The 14,291-nt window shown below is 44.4% G+C and overlaps 1 protein-coding gene across 1 annotated transcript; it reads left to right on the top strand.

Moving 5' to 3' along the window:
• Positions 1–3,620: 3,620 nt before the first annotated feature.
• On the top strand, positions 3,621–7,381 carry LOC147899114 (NAC domain-containing protein 79-like). Its single transcript, XM_087378232.1, has 4 exons — positions 3,621–4,436; positions 4,779–5,071; positions 6,126–6,356; positions 7,274–7,381. The coding sequence occupies exons 1-4, from the start codon at positions 4,253–4,255 to the stop codon at positions 7,379–7,381; spliced, it is 816 nt and encodes a 271-aa protein (XP_087234358.1). The 5' UTR covers positions 3,621–4,252.
• The last annotated feature ends 6,910 nt before the right edge of the window (positions 7,382–14,291 follow it).

Genomic DNA, 14,291 nt, shown 5'->3' with positions numbered 1-14,291 from the left:
TCCCCACTACTATAGTGATGACGAATGATTTATTGAACCCAATTTTTATCAATAAGGTTGTCAATCACATTTTTCATGCCACTTTAAATAAGAAAGGATTTTCAACATTACTATAAGCATTGCTAAGATGCAATTAATAATATTTTGAAACTAACTTTTAATTGCTTCATTATTGAAGGACAAACTTTAGGACATGTTTTTATAACTCGAAGAAACTTCTTTAAAGAGTGACAAGATCCATCTTGACAAGCTTAATCCCCCTGAATCTATTATACAATAATTATATGCATAATATTTTAAAGACTTATGTTACATTGTGATGCATGTCCATCATTAGTGGAATTATGTGACACCAGAAAGAATTGTTGAATGATAATATCACTATGTGAAAGGGGAATTTCTGATATATTTATTATATGGAATGTCACTATATTCCATGATGTAACGGCGAACACCCTACCTAATTCCTTGCCTTTCATTGCCAGTTCATATCCTTGCTCAAATTTGATATCTAGGAAGATGTCACGTGATGATTTCAGATAAACCCCACAATGATGTTAGTATTTGTAAAGCACTCTAATTGCATGTCTAGGAGCTAAGGGTGGCAAATGATAAGAAGCTCACACATCCCAGCTTTCTATGGAGAATCGTCATCTTTGCACTTTAGATGTGTGCCAAGGGCACATCACACACTTGTATTCCATGACATCATCTTCCTAAAGGAGGTAGTCACATTCTACAATCATAAATAACACTTTGAATTTTGAAGCAGCGAATAAGAAGCTCCATCACAGATTTTGTAAAATATATATTAGTGTTGCATATCACATTCAATAGATGGTTAAAATCTAGGTTTTGAAAGTCGTGTAAAATGCAAATTTAGCTTCGACAAAAGAAGGTACATGTGTCTCATCCCCAGAGCCACGATGTTATAATATGTCAAAATCATGATTAGGTTGTCATAATCTCGTTCCCATTTGATGTTTGGCCTCCTTGTGGGATATCTCTTGCTTTAGTGCTTGTTTACTTTAATCCTTCAAAACCAAAGTAGTCATGCTATGAAATTTGGGAACATCGGTAAATTCCAAATGAAGAGGTGGGAACAGTCAAAAGAGCTTGCTTTTCTTTTTCATTTTGCCTCGTGTCCTCAAGATTAATGGGGCACACCATGGTTACAATATTGTGTTCTTCTCAACTAACAAACTCGAAAGGTTGACATTTTAATCCCACATGCTTTAGCTTTTTGGAAAAGCAAAGGAGAATTTTCATATTTTAAATTGGACACGTATCTGAATTGAAGCTCTTATGCACGGAGCTCATTTAGCACAAGCACAAGTGTGAACAGTAATCGTCTCTAAATCATGAATCCAGTGACCGGATCGGCGCGATAATGATTATAAGATACAGAACCAAAGCTGGCCACAGGCTGTGAAGAATCCACATCAGTGGTTTGGTGGTAGGAACTGGAAACTGGCATCTCTGGGTTACTGTTCGATCAAGGACACGTTTGTAAGACACGAGATCGAGGGCGAAGATTTGGGGCGCAAAGTACAAAGAAGGGTTAGTGGGCGCAATCGAATAGAGATTCGAGCTATGGTGATTTGGGCCCGAAGGAGGGAAACTTCAGGTAGTCCGCTGAGCAGATGCTTAGTGCTTCCGTTCTAGGGTCTTTATCTGGTTCCGTCAAAGGAAGGAGACTGGATTTTGAAACTCTTTTTTTTGTTTTTTGGGTAGCAAAGCGGCTATGGAGGTAAAAATAGATCTCACATGGGTTTGCATTCAGGTTCATATAAAATCAAATCTGATGTACGCTTCAAGGATTTTTGGCTACGGTGATTTGGATAATTGCATTCAGTCCCCCGAGTTGCACTATATAATAGGCTCTCATCTCATACAAAGTTTAAACCAATGTGCACAGTACACGACGCAAGCCAGAGTTCATGAGTAATAACTGTAATAAATCATCATACTAATATCCATGCAAAAAGCTAGCTCCTGCGTCCTGCCTTCCAGCTTCAATTTAGCGATTTCTACGGCCCTACGGCCAATCTTAGGACAGACTCTACCTACACTGCAATATCATACCGTATACGGCCTAGCTAGCTTCATAGTATCTGCGGCCTGCGTAGCCTATAATGGTGGCTAGTTGACTATCAACTAACAACCCGCTCAATGATTCCAAATCATTGTCCTCGAAGTAAAAGAATCCAGTTTTCGGATCATCTGGAGCTTGAAATCATAGTTTATCGCCCACTCCAATTTTAAATACCAGCCGCCTCACGTTGGTTAGATCAGCCGGAATCAGACACTTTATCGCCCACTCAACTTTAAATTTCATCTCTAAAAATAAAAAATAGAGCGTTGGTCAAGCCCAAAGAAGACAAAAAATACAGCTTTATTTCGGGGATTTCATCTTGCTCGCACTGTTTCCCGGGTGAAGGGTGTCCTGTACGAATCAACTGCTCAATACTATAAATCAATTGCTCAAGCCTTTGTTTTTATAAGTCCTCAGTTAGCCGGATCAAGAACGGATCAAGGTAGATGGGATTATCGTAATGCATGACCAAGGTGCATGATTGGGGGGTCTACTACGTGGCAAGCTAAACTCGTCGTTGACCTTGATTAAAAATGGTGTGGCAAAATCTGGATCGTTGAATGAGATCCGGCTCCACCTTCTGGAAGCATAGCCTGCGAGGGGCCAAGCATCTTCTTTCCCTCGTAAACAATACCTGTGCGCTGGCTCCTCGACTAAGGATTATCCTATGAAAGAAACGGCTTCTAGATAGTGCTGTGGATTTATCTGCTTGCAGCCATGCGATTACTTTTCGATTAAATCTAATACGTTTATTGGCGTTGGTTGTTTAGAGAGGTTAGTAAGTTGCTTCAATCCATCCTTGCTTGCAAACTGGACTATAATTAAATCACGTAAGTCTTTTCAGTTGGTAGCAGCGTCCACCTCTACCCAGTAAATCCGATTTGTTCAACCACCCCAAATCTGTAATACCTAGTTGACATCCATGGCGGAGCCTTGTTTTTGCATGTTAAAAACAGTTTAACAGCTGCCGTTAAAAGGTGGTTATGATATTTAAACTGATGAGAGAAACGCTGCGGCCTGCAGGGAAATGACGACGTAAAGATGCCTATGAGTCTATAGTAACGACCTTAATCCAGACATTTCTTCATACTCCCATTGCCCTACACCCGAGTCCCGAGTGTGAGTGACAGTGTGACAGTTATTTAATGTGTCCACTGGAGATAGATGCTTTGCAAGCTCTCGTTATCCCATAGCTCGTCTCCAGATGGCGAAGTTGGATCTCTGCCACCTCAAGAGGGCATCAAGGTCCAAGCAGCAATTAAGTTTCAACGTGGTTGATGAAACTCCCGCTGTCAAATAGCCGCCCCGCTACAGATTTCGACTCGCAGTTTGTTCTCATCTTCTACGGTCCAACGTCTGTCCAGCCATTGTGAACCGCCCTGTTGATAAAAAGGGGGTCGGCAAGCGAAAAGCGTGTTACTGCCAAGCCCCCATGGCGAGAAACCTTTGTTTATTGGCCTTCCCGTAGACTATAGATCTCCCTCCGCCTGCCTTCTCGCTACACCTGCCTTGTTCTACACGATCTCCTCCTCGTTCCTCCTAGCCAAAAAGCCGCTTTTGTGCCTTTCCTTTTTAAATACTCCTCCCCTCTGCGCTCTCAGACTGCCTTTGTCCTTGCCTCGGAGCCACCCCTCTCACTTCCCTACCACTTTAATCCTGCATCATTCCCACACACGTCCTTCCGCCCCTGTATCTGGCCTCCGCCCGCCCTCTATCGGCTCGCACTTTTCTGACATCCTTCTCACATCCCCATCACGTGTGCTCCTTGTCAACCATCTCATCTCCTCCCCCTTGAAGGCTGAAGCACGTTTTCCACTATCCTCTAAAAGCCCACAACGCTCCTCGGTTCGTTTCACAATTTCCTGTCGAGCTGTGTACTTATCTCTTCTACCGGAAAGACCTTTCGAACTGTTGTTGCTGCTGGTTGTTAGAGCTCCTAGGAAGTATCCTCTTTGAAGCGTGCAATCAACCGATCGTTTGAAGGAAGATCCTTCCAAATAATCGGATCAAGGAACGCCAGTCGCAATAATCCAGTCCTATCCTTTAACCCTCTTGCATACTCCTGCTTTCATCGGCAAAGCCTCGTTTTCAACCTGCAAGGTCGCAGTTGTGAGAGGCTCTGGTTTTATTTGTGAGGGGAAGCCTAAAGCAGTCCTAATGGAAGGTTGGACATCTAGCCATGACGACGGCCAGCCGTGGCTGCCCCCAGGGTTTCGATTCCATCCAACCGACGAGGAGATCGTTACCTATTATCTGGCCAAGAAAATTCAAAACGCCAACTTTACTGATCGTGCCATCACAGATGCAGACCTTAACAAATGCGAGCCTTGGGAACTGCCTGGTAATTTCATTTTTATTAAGTTGATCATTCCAAGTTTTTAAGCTTATCTTTGACTTCTGCTGATTCTCAGAAATTCATCGACAAGGTTGCGATTTCAGTAAAATTCTTCCGTGGTGTCAAGAGGCATGGATTTTGCCCACGGCATTTGTGTCTATATTTGCTGAAATGTTCAGCAAAGCGTCTGTCAACTGTAGCAAGCAGGCCGCGAAGAATTGTCAAAAGCGTGTTCCTTGTGATACGCAAGATGGTGTAGAAAGAATATTCGCATTTCGGAACCAGACCACGAAGCTACCGCTGTTGATTTTTTAGTTATCGAGTAACAGAGGTTTCGTCTGTATGCAGGCAAGGCCAGGATGGGAGAGAAAGAATGGTACTTTTACAGCCTACGGGATAGGAAGTATCCCACCGGCATGCGCACTAATCGAGCCACTGATGCGGGCTACTGGAAAGCAACGGGAAAAGACCGTGAGGTGATGAGCTCCCGGCACGGTGGGCTCGTGGGGATGAAGAAGACACTGGTGTTTTACAAGGGGAGGGCGCCCAAAGGCGAGAAGACGAATTGGGTGATGCACGAGTATCGGATGGAGGGCAACGAGGCGGGAGCTAGTGCGCTAACGAAGCCGAGGGGGGCGAAGGTAAGGGCTACACTCTATGTGGGTTGTATTCGAGAGGCATGGGGAGGTTGAAGTGATTGAGACGGAGAGTGAAACGTGCAAGGGAACAGAAAACTTCTTGCGAGAGAGAGAAAGAGAGACAGACGTATGGATCGATGGGGTGGAAGTACTCACACATTAGATTTGAGCGTTTTTTTTCACTTCGTTTTTTCCCGAGTATCTAGAGTCAGGCTAGCTAGACTTAGGACAATTACAGAGGTTAACAAATCAGATAGAGAATGGCACACGGGAGAGAGAAGGACCAAGGTGACATGCTTTTTGGAGGGTTTTTATAAACAATTCCGGCCGAGGTGTGGGTGGGTGTGTATATGTGTGGAGAGACATTCTTGAGTGAGACAGAGATTTTAGTGACGTCCAGTCATGCAGACTGGTGTTAAAAATAAAAATGGAAAATGAAGTTATATCTATATATTTATTTATATATATAAAGAAATAATGGGGTGGTTCAACAAAGACTTTCAAAGCGGAAAACCCAGAATTTACCCGTTTTGAATTGGATGGAGACTGGTATAGAGTTGGACTGCTCATAGTGCAAGCAAGAGAGCGAGTATATTAGTGCAAGCAAGAGAGAGGAGGGCCTAAAGGAGAGAGAGGGAGGGGGAGAGAGAGAGAGAGACACACACACACATACAAAGATGCAAAGAAGAAGAAGAGTGGACGTAGGAGGGAAAGTGAAATGCAAACCGCGGAATGGATGTGAAAATTGTGAGCAAAGACGAGAGAGAGAGAGAGAGAGAGAGAGAACCCAGGTTGTAAGCAAAGATGAAACCAAAATACCCTGAAATTTGAAGGCAGCCTTCGAACGTCCACAAAAGTTTGCCATTCACCTAACAGTAAGCCTTTATTTCTGGTAAACAAATGTGACATGATAATCCATGAGAGAGGGAGAGAGAGAGGCGTAACTAGTTATGGTTGCTGTTGTAAAGTTGCGTGTCGTATATTTCTTTGTGTTTGTGTGCGTGTGTGTGTTGTGTGTGTGTGTGCTCAAAGGTTGGGACGTATGTTGTGCGTGCAGGATGAATGGGTGGTGTGCCGAGTATTCCACAAAACCGCCGGCGGCAAAAAAGTGCCACTGGCGGAGCTACGCCGTTCAAACCCCTTCGCAGCTACACTCGCGTTCCCACGGGCCGCCTCCCTGCCGCCTCTCCTCGACCCCTCCGCCGCCACCGACCTCCACCCCCCGCCACCCTCCTCCTCCTCCTCCTCCCCCCCCCCCTTCAACAACGCCGCCCTCCTCAAAGCCCTCGTCGACCACTACTCCCTCCCCCCCCCCCCCGGCCCCTTCGACCCCTCCTCCCTCTTCTCCTCCCCCCCTTCTTGTAAACCTGAACCCTCCACCTTCCCCTCCGACTCCCCCGCCACCTTCCTCCTCCCTGACTCCTCCCCCCTCTACTCCCGCCTCCCCCCCCTCTCCGCTGACCACCTCCTCCACAACTACACCTCCCTCTTCACCTCCAGCTCCAATACTTTACCCCCCCAACACCACCACCCCCGCCCCCAATACCCCCATGATCAGCTTCATCAGCAGCAGCGAGCTGGCTTCCACCAGGCCCCCCAACAGCAGCAGCAGCAGCAAACCAGCTTGGACGGCATCAACGCTAGCCTCTCCCAAGACGCCCACTCCGACAGCTGCGGTACCGATGCCCCCTCCAGCAACCCCCCCGCGTTCCCCCGCTTCCCCTCGGACCTGGAAAACTTGTGGTTGTATTCCGACCAGTAAACCCTATCTGGCGTGTGCAGTTGTGAACAATTGTCATGGAGCCGCTTCGTCCCCTCTTGGTTGTTGTACAGAATCCCTATGGGTGTTGCATGCGTGGAATTCAGTAGCTTTTGCCACTGCGATGTATTTATCGGAGGGTGAGATTTGTCTACCGCCAATTATCTGTTTCTTTCTCTGGTTTCACCTCGAGGACGATACCTTTGCTCGATTGGAGCAACGCTTCGTGATTTGAGCTAACGCCAGCAGCACATGCACACGACGTTGACCATTGTCGATCGCCATGCTCGTGGTGAGAAAATGTATTTGTACACACATTCTCACGTTGACCATTGTTCCTATACATACACATCTATACACTGGAGACTTTGTTTAAAATTTTGCATGAGCATAACAATTGTGGTCACTCGTGTTTCGTATTGCTGGAGCATGCATGTTCTGTGCAGTCTCCATGCGATAATCATGCCATTGAATCTGCTTTTATCCACGCGACACAGAAGCATGCCCGGCCGAGATACGCGTTTTTCTTGAAACATTCAAAGCTTCAAGGTTAGAGTCCTTATCTTCAAGAGAAGATCACACCATTTCCATGCTGCCTAGAAGTCCTGTCCGATTTTTGAGCTTATTTGTGCGTAATATCTTGAGAGCGAAGGAACTACGGTTTTCATCTTCACATTCGTAGTCCGAATGATTCTCTCTTAGGTGAGTGGACCTATTTGTTGTGTGGTACTAATACCCGTTTCGGTTTACCTCATCTATTTAAATCTAAAGCTTGGAAAAGGTAGTGGCCACTTTGTTTACAAATTATTCAAGAAGAGTAATTGAGTTTATGGCCTCTACTACAAAACATGCATACTCCAAACTATGCCTAAACTAATGTGATTGTTGATGAGTTGTTGACCCATGCTTTTGGACTTAGGTATTCTAATGCTCACATAGAGAATGAAACAAATCGATTAATAATGGGCAAAAGGGACATTTACCTCCAATTTATGTCATCAAATATGAATTATCACACCAATGTACTTGAAAATACTTGAAGTTGTCCTTTATTAATTCCTCTTTCTCTTTCAACATTCATCTTCTTTGGGTAGTTAAATGCTACACTAAAGCACAATATTTATTGTTAGCTTTACATTCATGGTGAATGTATCTTCAATCTCCACTAGCTCTAGCTTGGAACTCGTCATGACTCTGGTCTTGTCCATACCCATTTAGAGTTAATTATGATTTGCTTTAATCGTTTAGGTTTCCTAAATCCAATATAAATGAATAAAATGGAGAATCAGCAATTATGAATTACCCTTCACAACAACACAAAGCAACTATAGATGCGCTTGGTAGATGCGCAAAATAGCGGGCGCATCTATAGGCATTGCTTTAGTAGAGGAATTACGGGCGCGTCTAAAAGCTCGTCTATTTGTGCGTAAATTAATGCATGTACTTGCGCGTCTAAACTGAGAAAATACAGGCTCGTCTAACATCGCGTTTATCAGCGCGTTTATTTGCGCGTTTACATTGAGAATCAGACGCGCATTTAGACGCGTAGATAGACGCAAACCAGAGAATACAGAAAGTGAGATTTTGGTGTACATCATTGCTTTCCAAACATTGCCCATGATTACCAAAGCACATAATTTTTTGCAAGCCCACATATACAAGAATTAAGTGAGATGAGGAGAATGAGACAATATGTAAAATAGTTTTGCCAATATCAATTATGGGGATACGGTTCAATCTCATCCTCAATGAGATCAACCCTCGCCAAACTATCTACTTCAAAATCCAAACAAGTGTTTAGATCTACAAATACATTCAACCCACTACTACTTGTGCCACTCATGTGCTCATCGAAATCAGCATCTTGAATAGTAGGCTCGTCCTCACGAGTAATGGCCTCAATATCTGTATCTCCTATCTCATGATCATCCTCCTCTCTCGTATCACGGTCATCATCACGTCCATGGCCATGATCATCCTCCATACGCTCCATATTAGTAAATGTACTATACATCACTTTGGAATGTGGCATAATAGGTATGACATGCCACCATCTATTATTATCCACCATTGGTTGATAGACAACCTAATTCAAACACAAATACAATCATGTTATTTTTCTTGCATTAAATATTTAAAAGCGAGTATTTTTATATGTGTGCATAATACCTGTTCACATTGTTGCGGTAGTACTAGTGTGTCCTTCCTACTTTGCCAAAACTTTGTGGAGTCAATAGTTACAAAGCCACTTGCATGGCGTTTGATTGTTGCATTAGGGCCTCTTTCCACCACGTCCTTAAACCACTTTACATCCAAAACATACACAAAGAAGCGTCGAAAGTCAAGCATAATAATATCTTGGATTATGCCACAATAATCATCCATGGCTCCATTGGCTCCCTCAAAGCTAGCAATGACGCCGCAATCTTGTGTGTTTCTCTTATCATCAATCCGTTGTGTTCGAAAATGCTTGCCCTCACACTATATAGCATTGAACATAGTGCACTACACCAAGAAAAAATCAATTAAATAAGCAATCTAAATTATTAAAAGCTCCTAACTTATGCATAACATTCTATATACCGACCTTGCTCATACATCCCCTAGCATACTCCCATTCTTCCATTGTGATATGCATCCCCTCGTCTTTCTCTGCTTTCTCCATTTCATCAAGTAGCCAATCCACATGAATATCCTTTGGAAGTGCTCTTAGATACTGAGGGTATGGCACACGAGATCCGTGGTGTGTACGAAAGAGGGCCCTTTCTTCTTGTTTTCTTGCCTTTGCATCCTCGTATCTTGTCACCCATCTTTTCATCACATCACTATTAAGCATGCAAAAGAGGTTGATACTATTATGCAACTCCGTGTCTATTACTTTGTTGTGTCCTTTCCCTTGAGGCACAATAGAGGTCATCCTTAGGTCTTCATCATCTCTCCATAGTCGTGGGAGAGAGCTATCCACATCAACAAGAAACTCAGAAATATATACAAGTGACTCTTGTACCAACCAACCCTCGGCCATGCTATCTTCGCGTCTTGCATTTTGTCTCACGACGCCCTTCAAGGTCTTCATGAAGTGCTCCAAGAAGAACAACCATCGTGCATGTATAGTACCGCATATAGCGATCTCATCCACCAAATGCACTATGAGATGTAGTTGGCTTGTGAGAATAGAACGTGGAAATGTCTCCTCCACTAAACAGACCGCCTTCACTGACATAACTCGAGCATTCTCAAGCGTGGTGGGATCTATTTCCTTTGAGCTCACATATCTAGAAATGAAAAAGTACAGCATATTAGCAATATGCATTCAAACTTGCACGGAGCATTGATACGCATCATATTTTGTATCATGTAAAGTACCTCACGCTTGCCCATCTTGTAAATACAATCTTTCACATCCTTCGATGCACTACGTGAAATGCTAGTAGGTAGTATGAACTAAACCCACGAGGAGGTGGTTGATTAGTTGCTTATAACTATTCACTCACAAATTTGAGAGGAAAAAGATATTATGCACATAAAATACTTACTTGGAGCATCTTGTGCCAATCATGAGATTTCAAGCCATATAATTGCTCTACACCTCTTTTCTTGCTCTTTGTAAAGGCTCCCTTCAAACACCTCATGCATCTAGTGGGAGTACGAATTGTAATAATAGCGTGCTTCACCATCGCCATCTCTAGCTTTGATAACATCCACGGTGCATGAGGTAAAAAAACACGCCCATTTGGTCTCTCTTGTGGCCAAGCTTCACGCATCCTTCCTGTGGTACGTAAATCCTCCCTTATGCCTGTGGAATCTCGTGTCCCATTCAAATGCTCCCAAATGGTAGATGCCACATTCTTGAAGATATGCATGGGATCAAGCAGGTGATTGATCTTGAGGTGGGACCAATATGGTAAACGATAAAAGATGGAGTATCTAAACAAAATAAAGTATTAGCAGGCAATCTTTATTTCTAGCCAATATAGCACACAATAGTTACAAACCCTTACCGGCTCATGCCAAGTGGTGGAGGAGTCATGGAACCATCCCAAATTCTCATCCAATCTCCCGCGGTGAGTGATTGTGGGAGGACTTCATTCCAAGGGGCAACATATCTAGGATGATCAGGTGAGAGAAATCGATGGTGATTCTCATAGATGACCTTATTCAATGCATCTACCCCTGAGGCAACCAGCGAAGGACCACAAACAGGACATGCATGGTAACCTGATGTAGTGAGACCTAAACAATAGATGCAATTAAGAGTGGAAGGTGGGTTTAGGGTGCCACATCCTTTGCCTATTCATGATTAGAAATGGAATGCTTACCTGAACACTCGCCATAGCCTGGGAAGTCATGCATCGTCCACATCAAGACTGCTTTGCAGTTGAAGTCTCGTGACGAGGGAGGCCTGCTCACATCATGCACCTCGATACCTCTCCAAAGTATCTCTAGCTCGTCAATCAAAGGCTCCAAATAAACATCAGGGATTATGGGAAAATGTCGCAATACCTTACGAGACACATCCAAGGTTTTGAGATCTGCTCTATATCTTGCCTCTCCACAAGTAGGACACTCTCTTGCATCCTTATGTAGTCCATGAAACAAAACGCAATCGTTGACACATGCATGGATGTGCTTGTAATCTAATCCTCCAAGAGACGTCACATGTTGCCTTGCCATATCTCTTGAGGTCAGTAGTTTATTCTCCCTTGGAAGCATTTTACACAGTAGCCTGCACGTGAAGACCATAAATGAGGAAAAGCATTCGAGGAATTGACCCACTAGCATAATTCACCATGTTTGCAAAATAGACTTTAAAGCTTACTTGAGTAATGCATTCAAACTTGCATTGCTTCATCCATAGATGGTTTGCAAGTTTAGTAACTCAAGGGAGGGACGTAGAACAGAGAATGTGCACCCCTCAAACAGTGGAGTCGATGCTGCGGTAAAAAGATCATCCAGCTCCATGCTATCATCCCTCCCTTGATGGACATATAAATCCCGCACCATATTATGAAACACCTCCTCCTCCACGGCTTCATGAGGTAATGGTGGAGGGCTACTATCACCATCACTCCATGCATCCGTAACGGTCCCTCCTGAAGATCCCACCTCATATTGCCGACGCTTCGCCTCCTCACGGTGAGCATAGGGCAACATATGTGGATGTGGTACTGCATCCTGTATCAAATTAAAATGGGATCATAACTCAAACATATGAACACCCATAGGTATCTCAATCAACCTTAACTTACAAACCCTTACCCTGTTTATGGTCACATCCCATTCTCCATACTTTGAGATATGATTAAGTGTAATCCTGCATGCACGATACATGTTTCCTCAACATCGATCACACAAACATTTGAATTTTTGCTCCAATCACATTTCACGATGGTGGATACGGAGGGTTTCATCCTCACTGGGAGCTACTTGTTGAAGATGAAGACATTCTACAAACAAACAACCCACCAAATTTGCTTTCTTCAAATGTTTAATTTAAACTTTGTGGCGCATCTAAAGGCGCGTCTAAAAGCGCATCTAAAATCGCATCTAAAGGAGTGTCTAAAGGCACGTCTACTCTGTGTATTTAGACACGCCTATAGACGCGCTATTACAGACGTGGCTTTTAAACCTGCTTTTAGCACGCTCGCTTTGCTTTTCTTCACATTACTTATACTTCACATGGCTTGCTTCCTTCCTCATTAGCAGATCCACAGTTTCGACGCTTAAGAGGAAGGCTCCCATATTTACTTCCAAGCTTACACTTAAGAGGAAGGCACCCACACTTACTTCTAAGCTTAAAGGAGAGGAGGAAGAACAAGGAGGAGAAGCAACTTTGAAAAAGAAGAAGAACCTTCCATACCTCTATCCAAGTAAGTCCTTTTGCAGTTGATCTTGTTTAGAAGTTTGCTCTCTTTAGATTTGTACTTTTTCGTATCCAAGAAGCGCATGATCTGTGTATCAGTGTCATGTTTGTGTGTTGGGCGCAATGTCCTTTTCTACTTTTTAGAAATCTCGTCTGTCGGAGCGCGTGTATAGGCGCGTCTCAGAGTGCGTCTAAAAGCGCGTCTATAGGCGCGTCTAAACAGGTGTTTAGCATGTTTGTCGACACTGTTAGACGCTCTATTAGACGCTCTTTTAGACGCTCTATTAGACGCTCTGTTAGATGCTCTATTAGACGCGTCTATAGATGCGCTAATCAGACGTGTCTATAGATGCGATCCGACAGTAAGCCTCTCTTTCCTTCCCCTTTCTTATCAGCTCATCAGTAATAGATTTTTTTCCTTTTTTCAAGTTCAACATGTGGCCAGGAAGCGCTTCCAGCTCACCTGATCCTCGGGAATCTATTTGGAAGGACTTATATAACCTTTTAGGGCACCCTCCTAGTCCTGCTGCGGAGTTATACGGGTATATGATGGGTACTCCAAACACTCCCCAAGAGTCGGCACTACAGACTCCAAACCACCTCACACCGCCTGAGATCACCCCAGTGGAGTCAGCACAGCCGTCTTATGCCCCTTCCCCCATACCGTCTTATGCCCCTTCCCCCATGCCGTCTTATGTCCCTTCTGCCATCCCGTCTTATGCCCCTTCCCCCATGCCGTCAGGAGGTCCTTCTATCTCGCAGAGCTGTCGACGTACTCCTGTGCCGTCGAGACTCGGTTCTCCAGCTACGAGTGGTCAGCGTAGTCTCGTGCAGTCTCCAGCTACGAGTGGCCAGCGTACGAGCTCGACACGACATGGTAGCAGGCGTAGTAGCAGGCAGAGCGGTGGGGGATGCATGGCACAGTGCTTTGGGAGGGGTGGCGGTGGGAACGATGATGATTCAGATGATTTAGACGTGCCTCCGGGTGATGGTACGATTTATTATGACATCACTCAGACAGGAGGCATCTTGATGGATGCGCGGGGGAAGGACATCATGGCCTTCATGCGCTCTGTAATTACTAATAATTACAGAGATTGCTTTATCCACTATAAAGACCAACCAAAGAGGTTGGCTGATGAGACCCTCGCTGCTGTTCGCTCTAGGTATCCTAACCCCCCCAATCGCCAGTTCACAGATAAATGGGCCAAGTCAAAGATTGTTACGATACTTGGCAATAAAAGATCTTCGCTTTAAGAGGCAGGCACTAGCGGAGCTTGCTAGGCTTGAGGCAGGTCAACCACCAAGGGCGCACCCCACACCGCTCACAAGCGTGAGTGGAAGAAGGCAATGAAGTCAGCGAGGGAGGACCCCACTCTACAGAACGTGGAGGCACGGAGGATCCAGATGGAGGAATATGGAAGCGCGCATTTTGGAGCAGGGGGTGTTGAATCATGGGAGGCCCAATTTGTAAGTATCGATCTCAAATTATATTGCTTATGTAGTTTATTAGGAGGTTGTTTCTTTGTACTAATCCCTCCGCAAAGTGTGTCGTCATGCAGCTTGAGATCGTGGGCAGATACCCTACTCCTGTGGAGATA

Source organism: Dipteris shenzhenensis, chromosome 8, assembly GCF_047967505.1.
Source record: "Dipteris shenzhenensis isolate YYH24624 ecotype China chromosome 8, Dip_SZ_1.0, whole genome shotgun sequence".
Taxonomy (NCBI): Eukaryota; Viridiplantae; Streptophyta; class Polypodiopsida; order Gleicheniales; family Dipteridaceae; genus Dipteris; species Dipteris shenzhenensis.
This window is presented reverse-complemented; position numbering and strand designations above follow the sequence as displayed.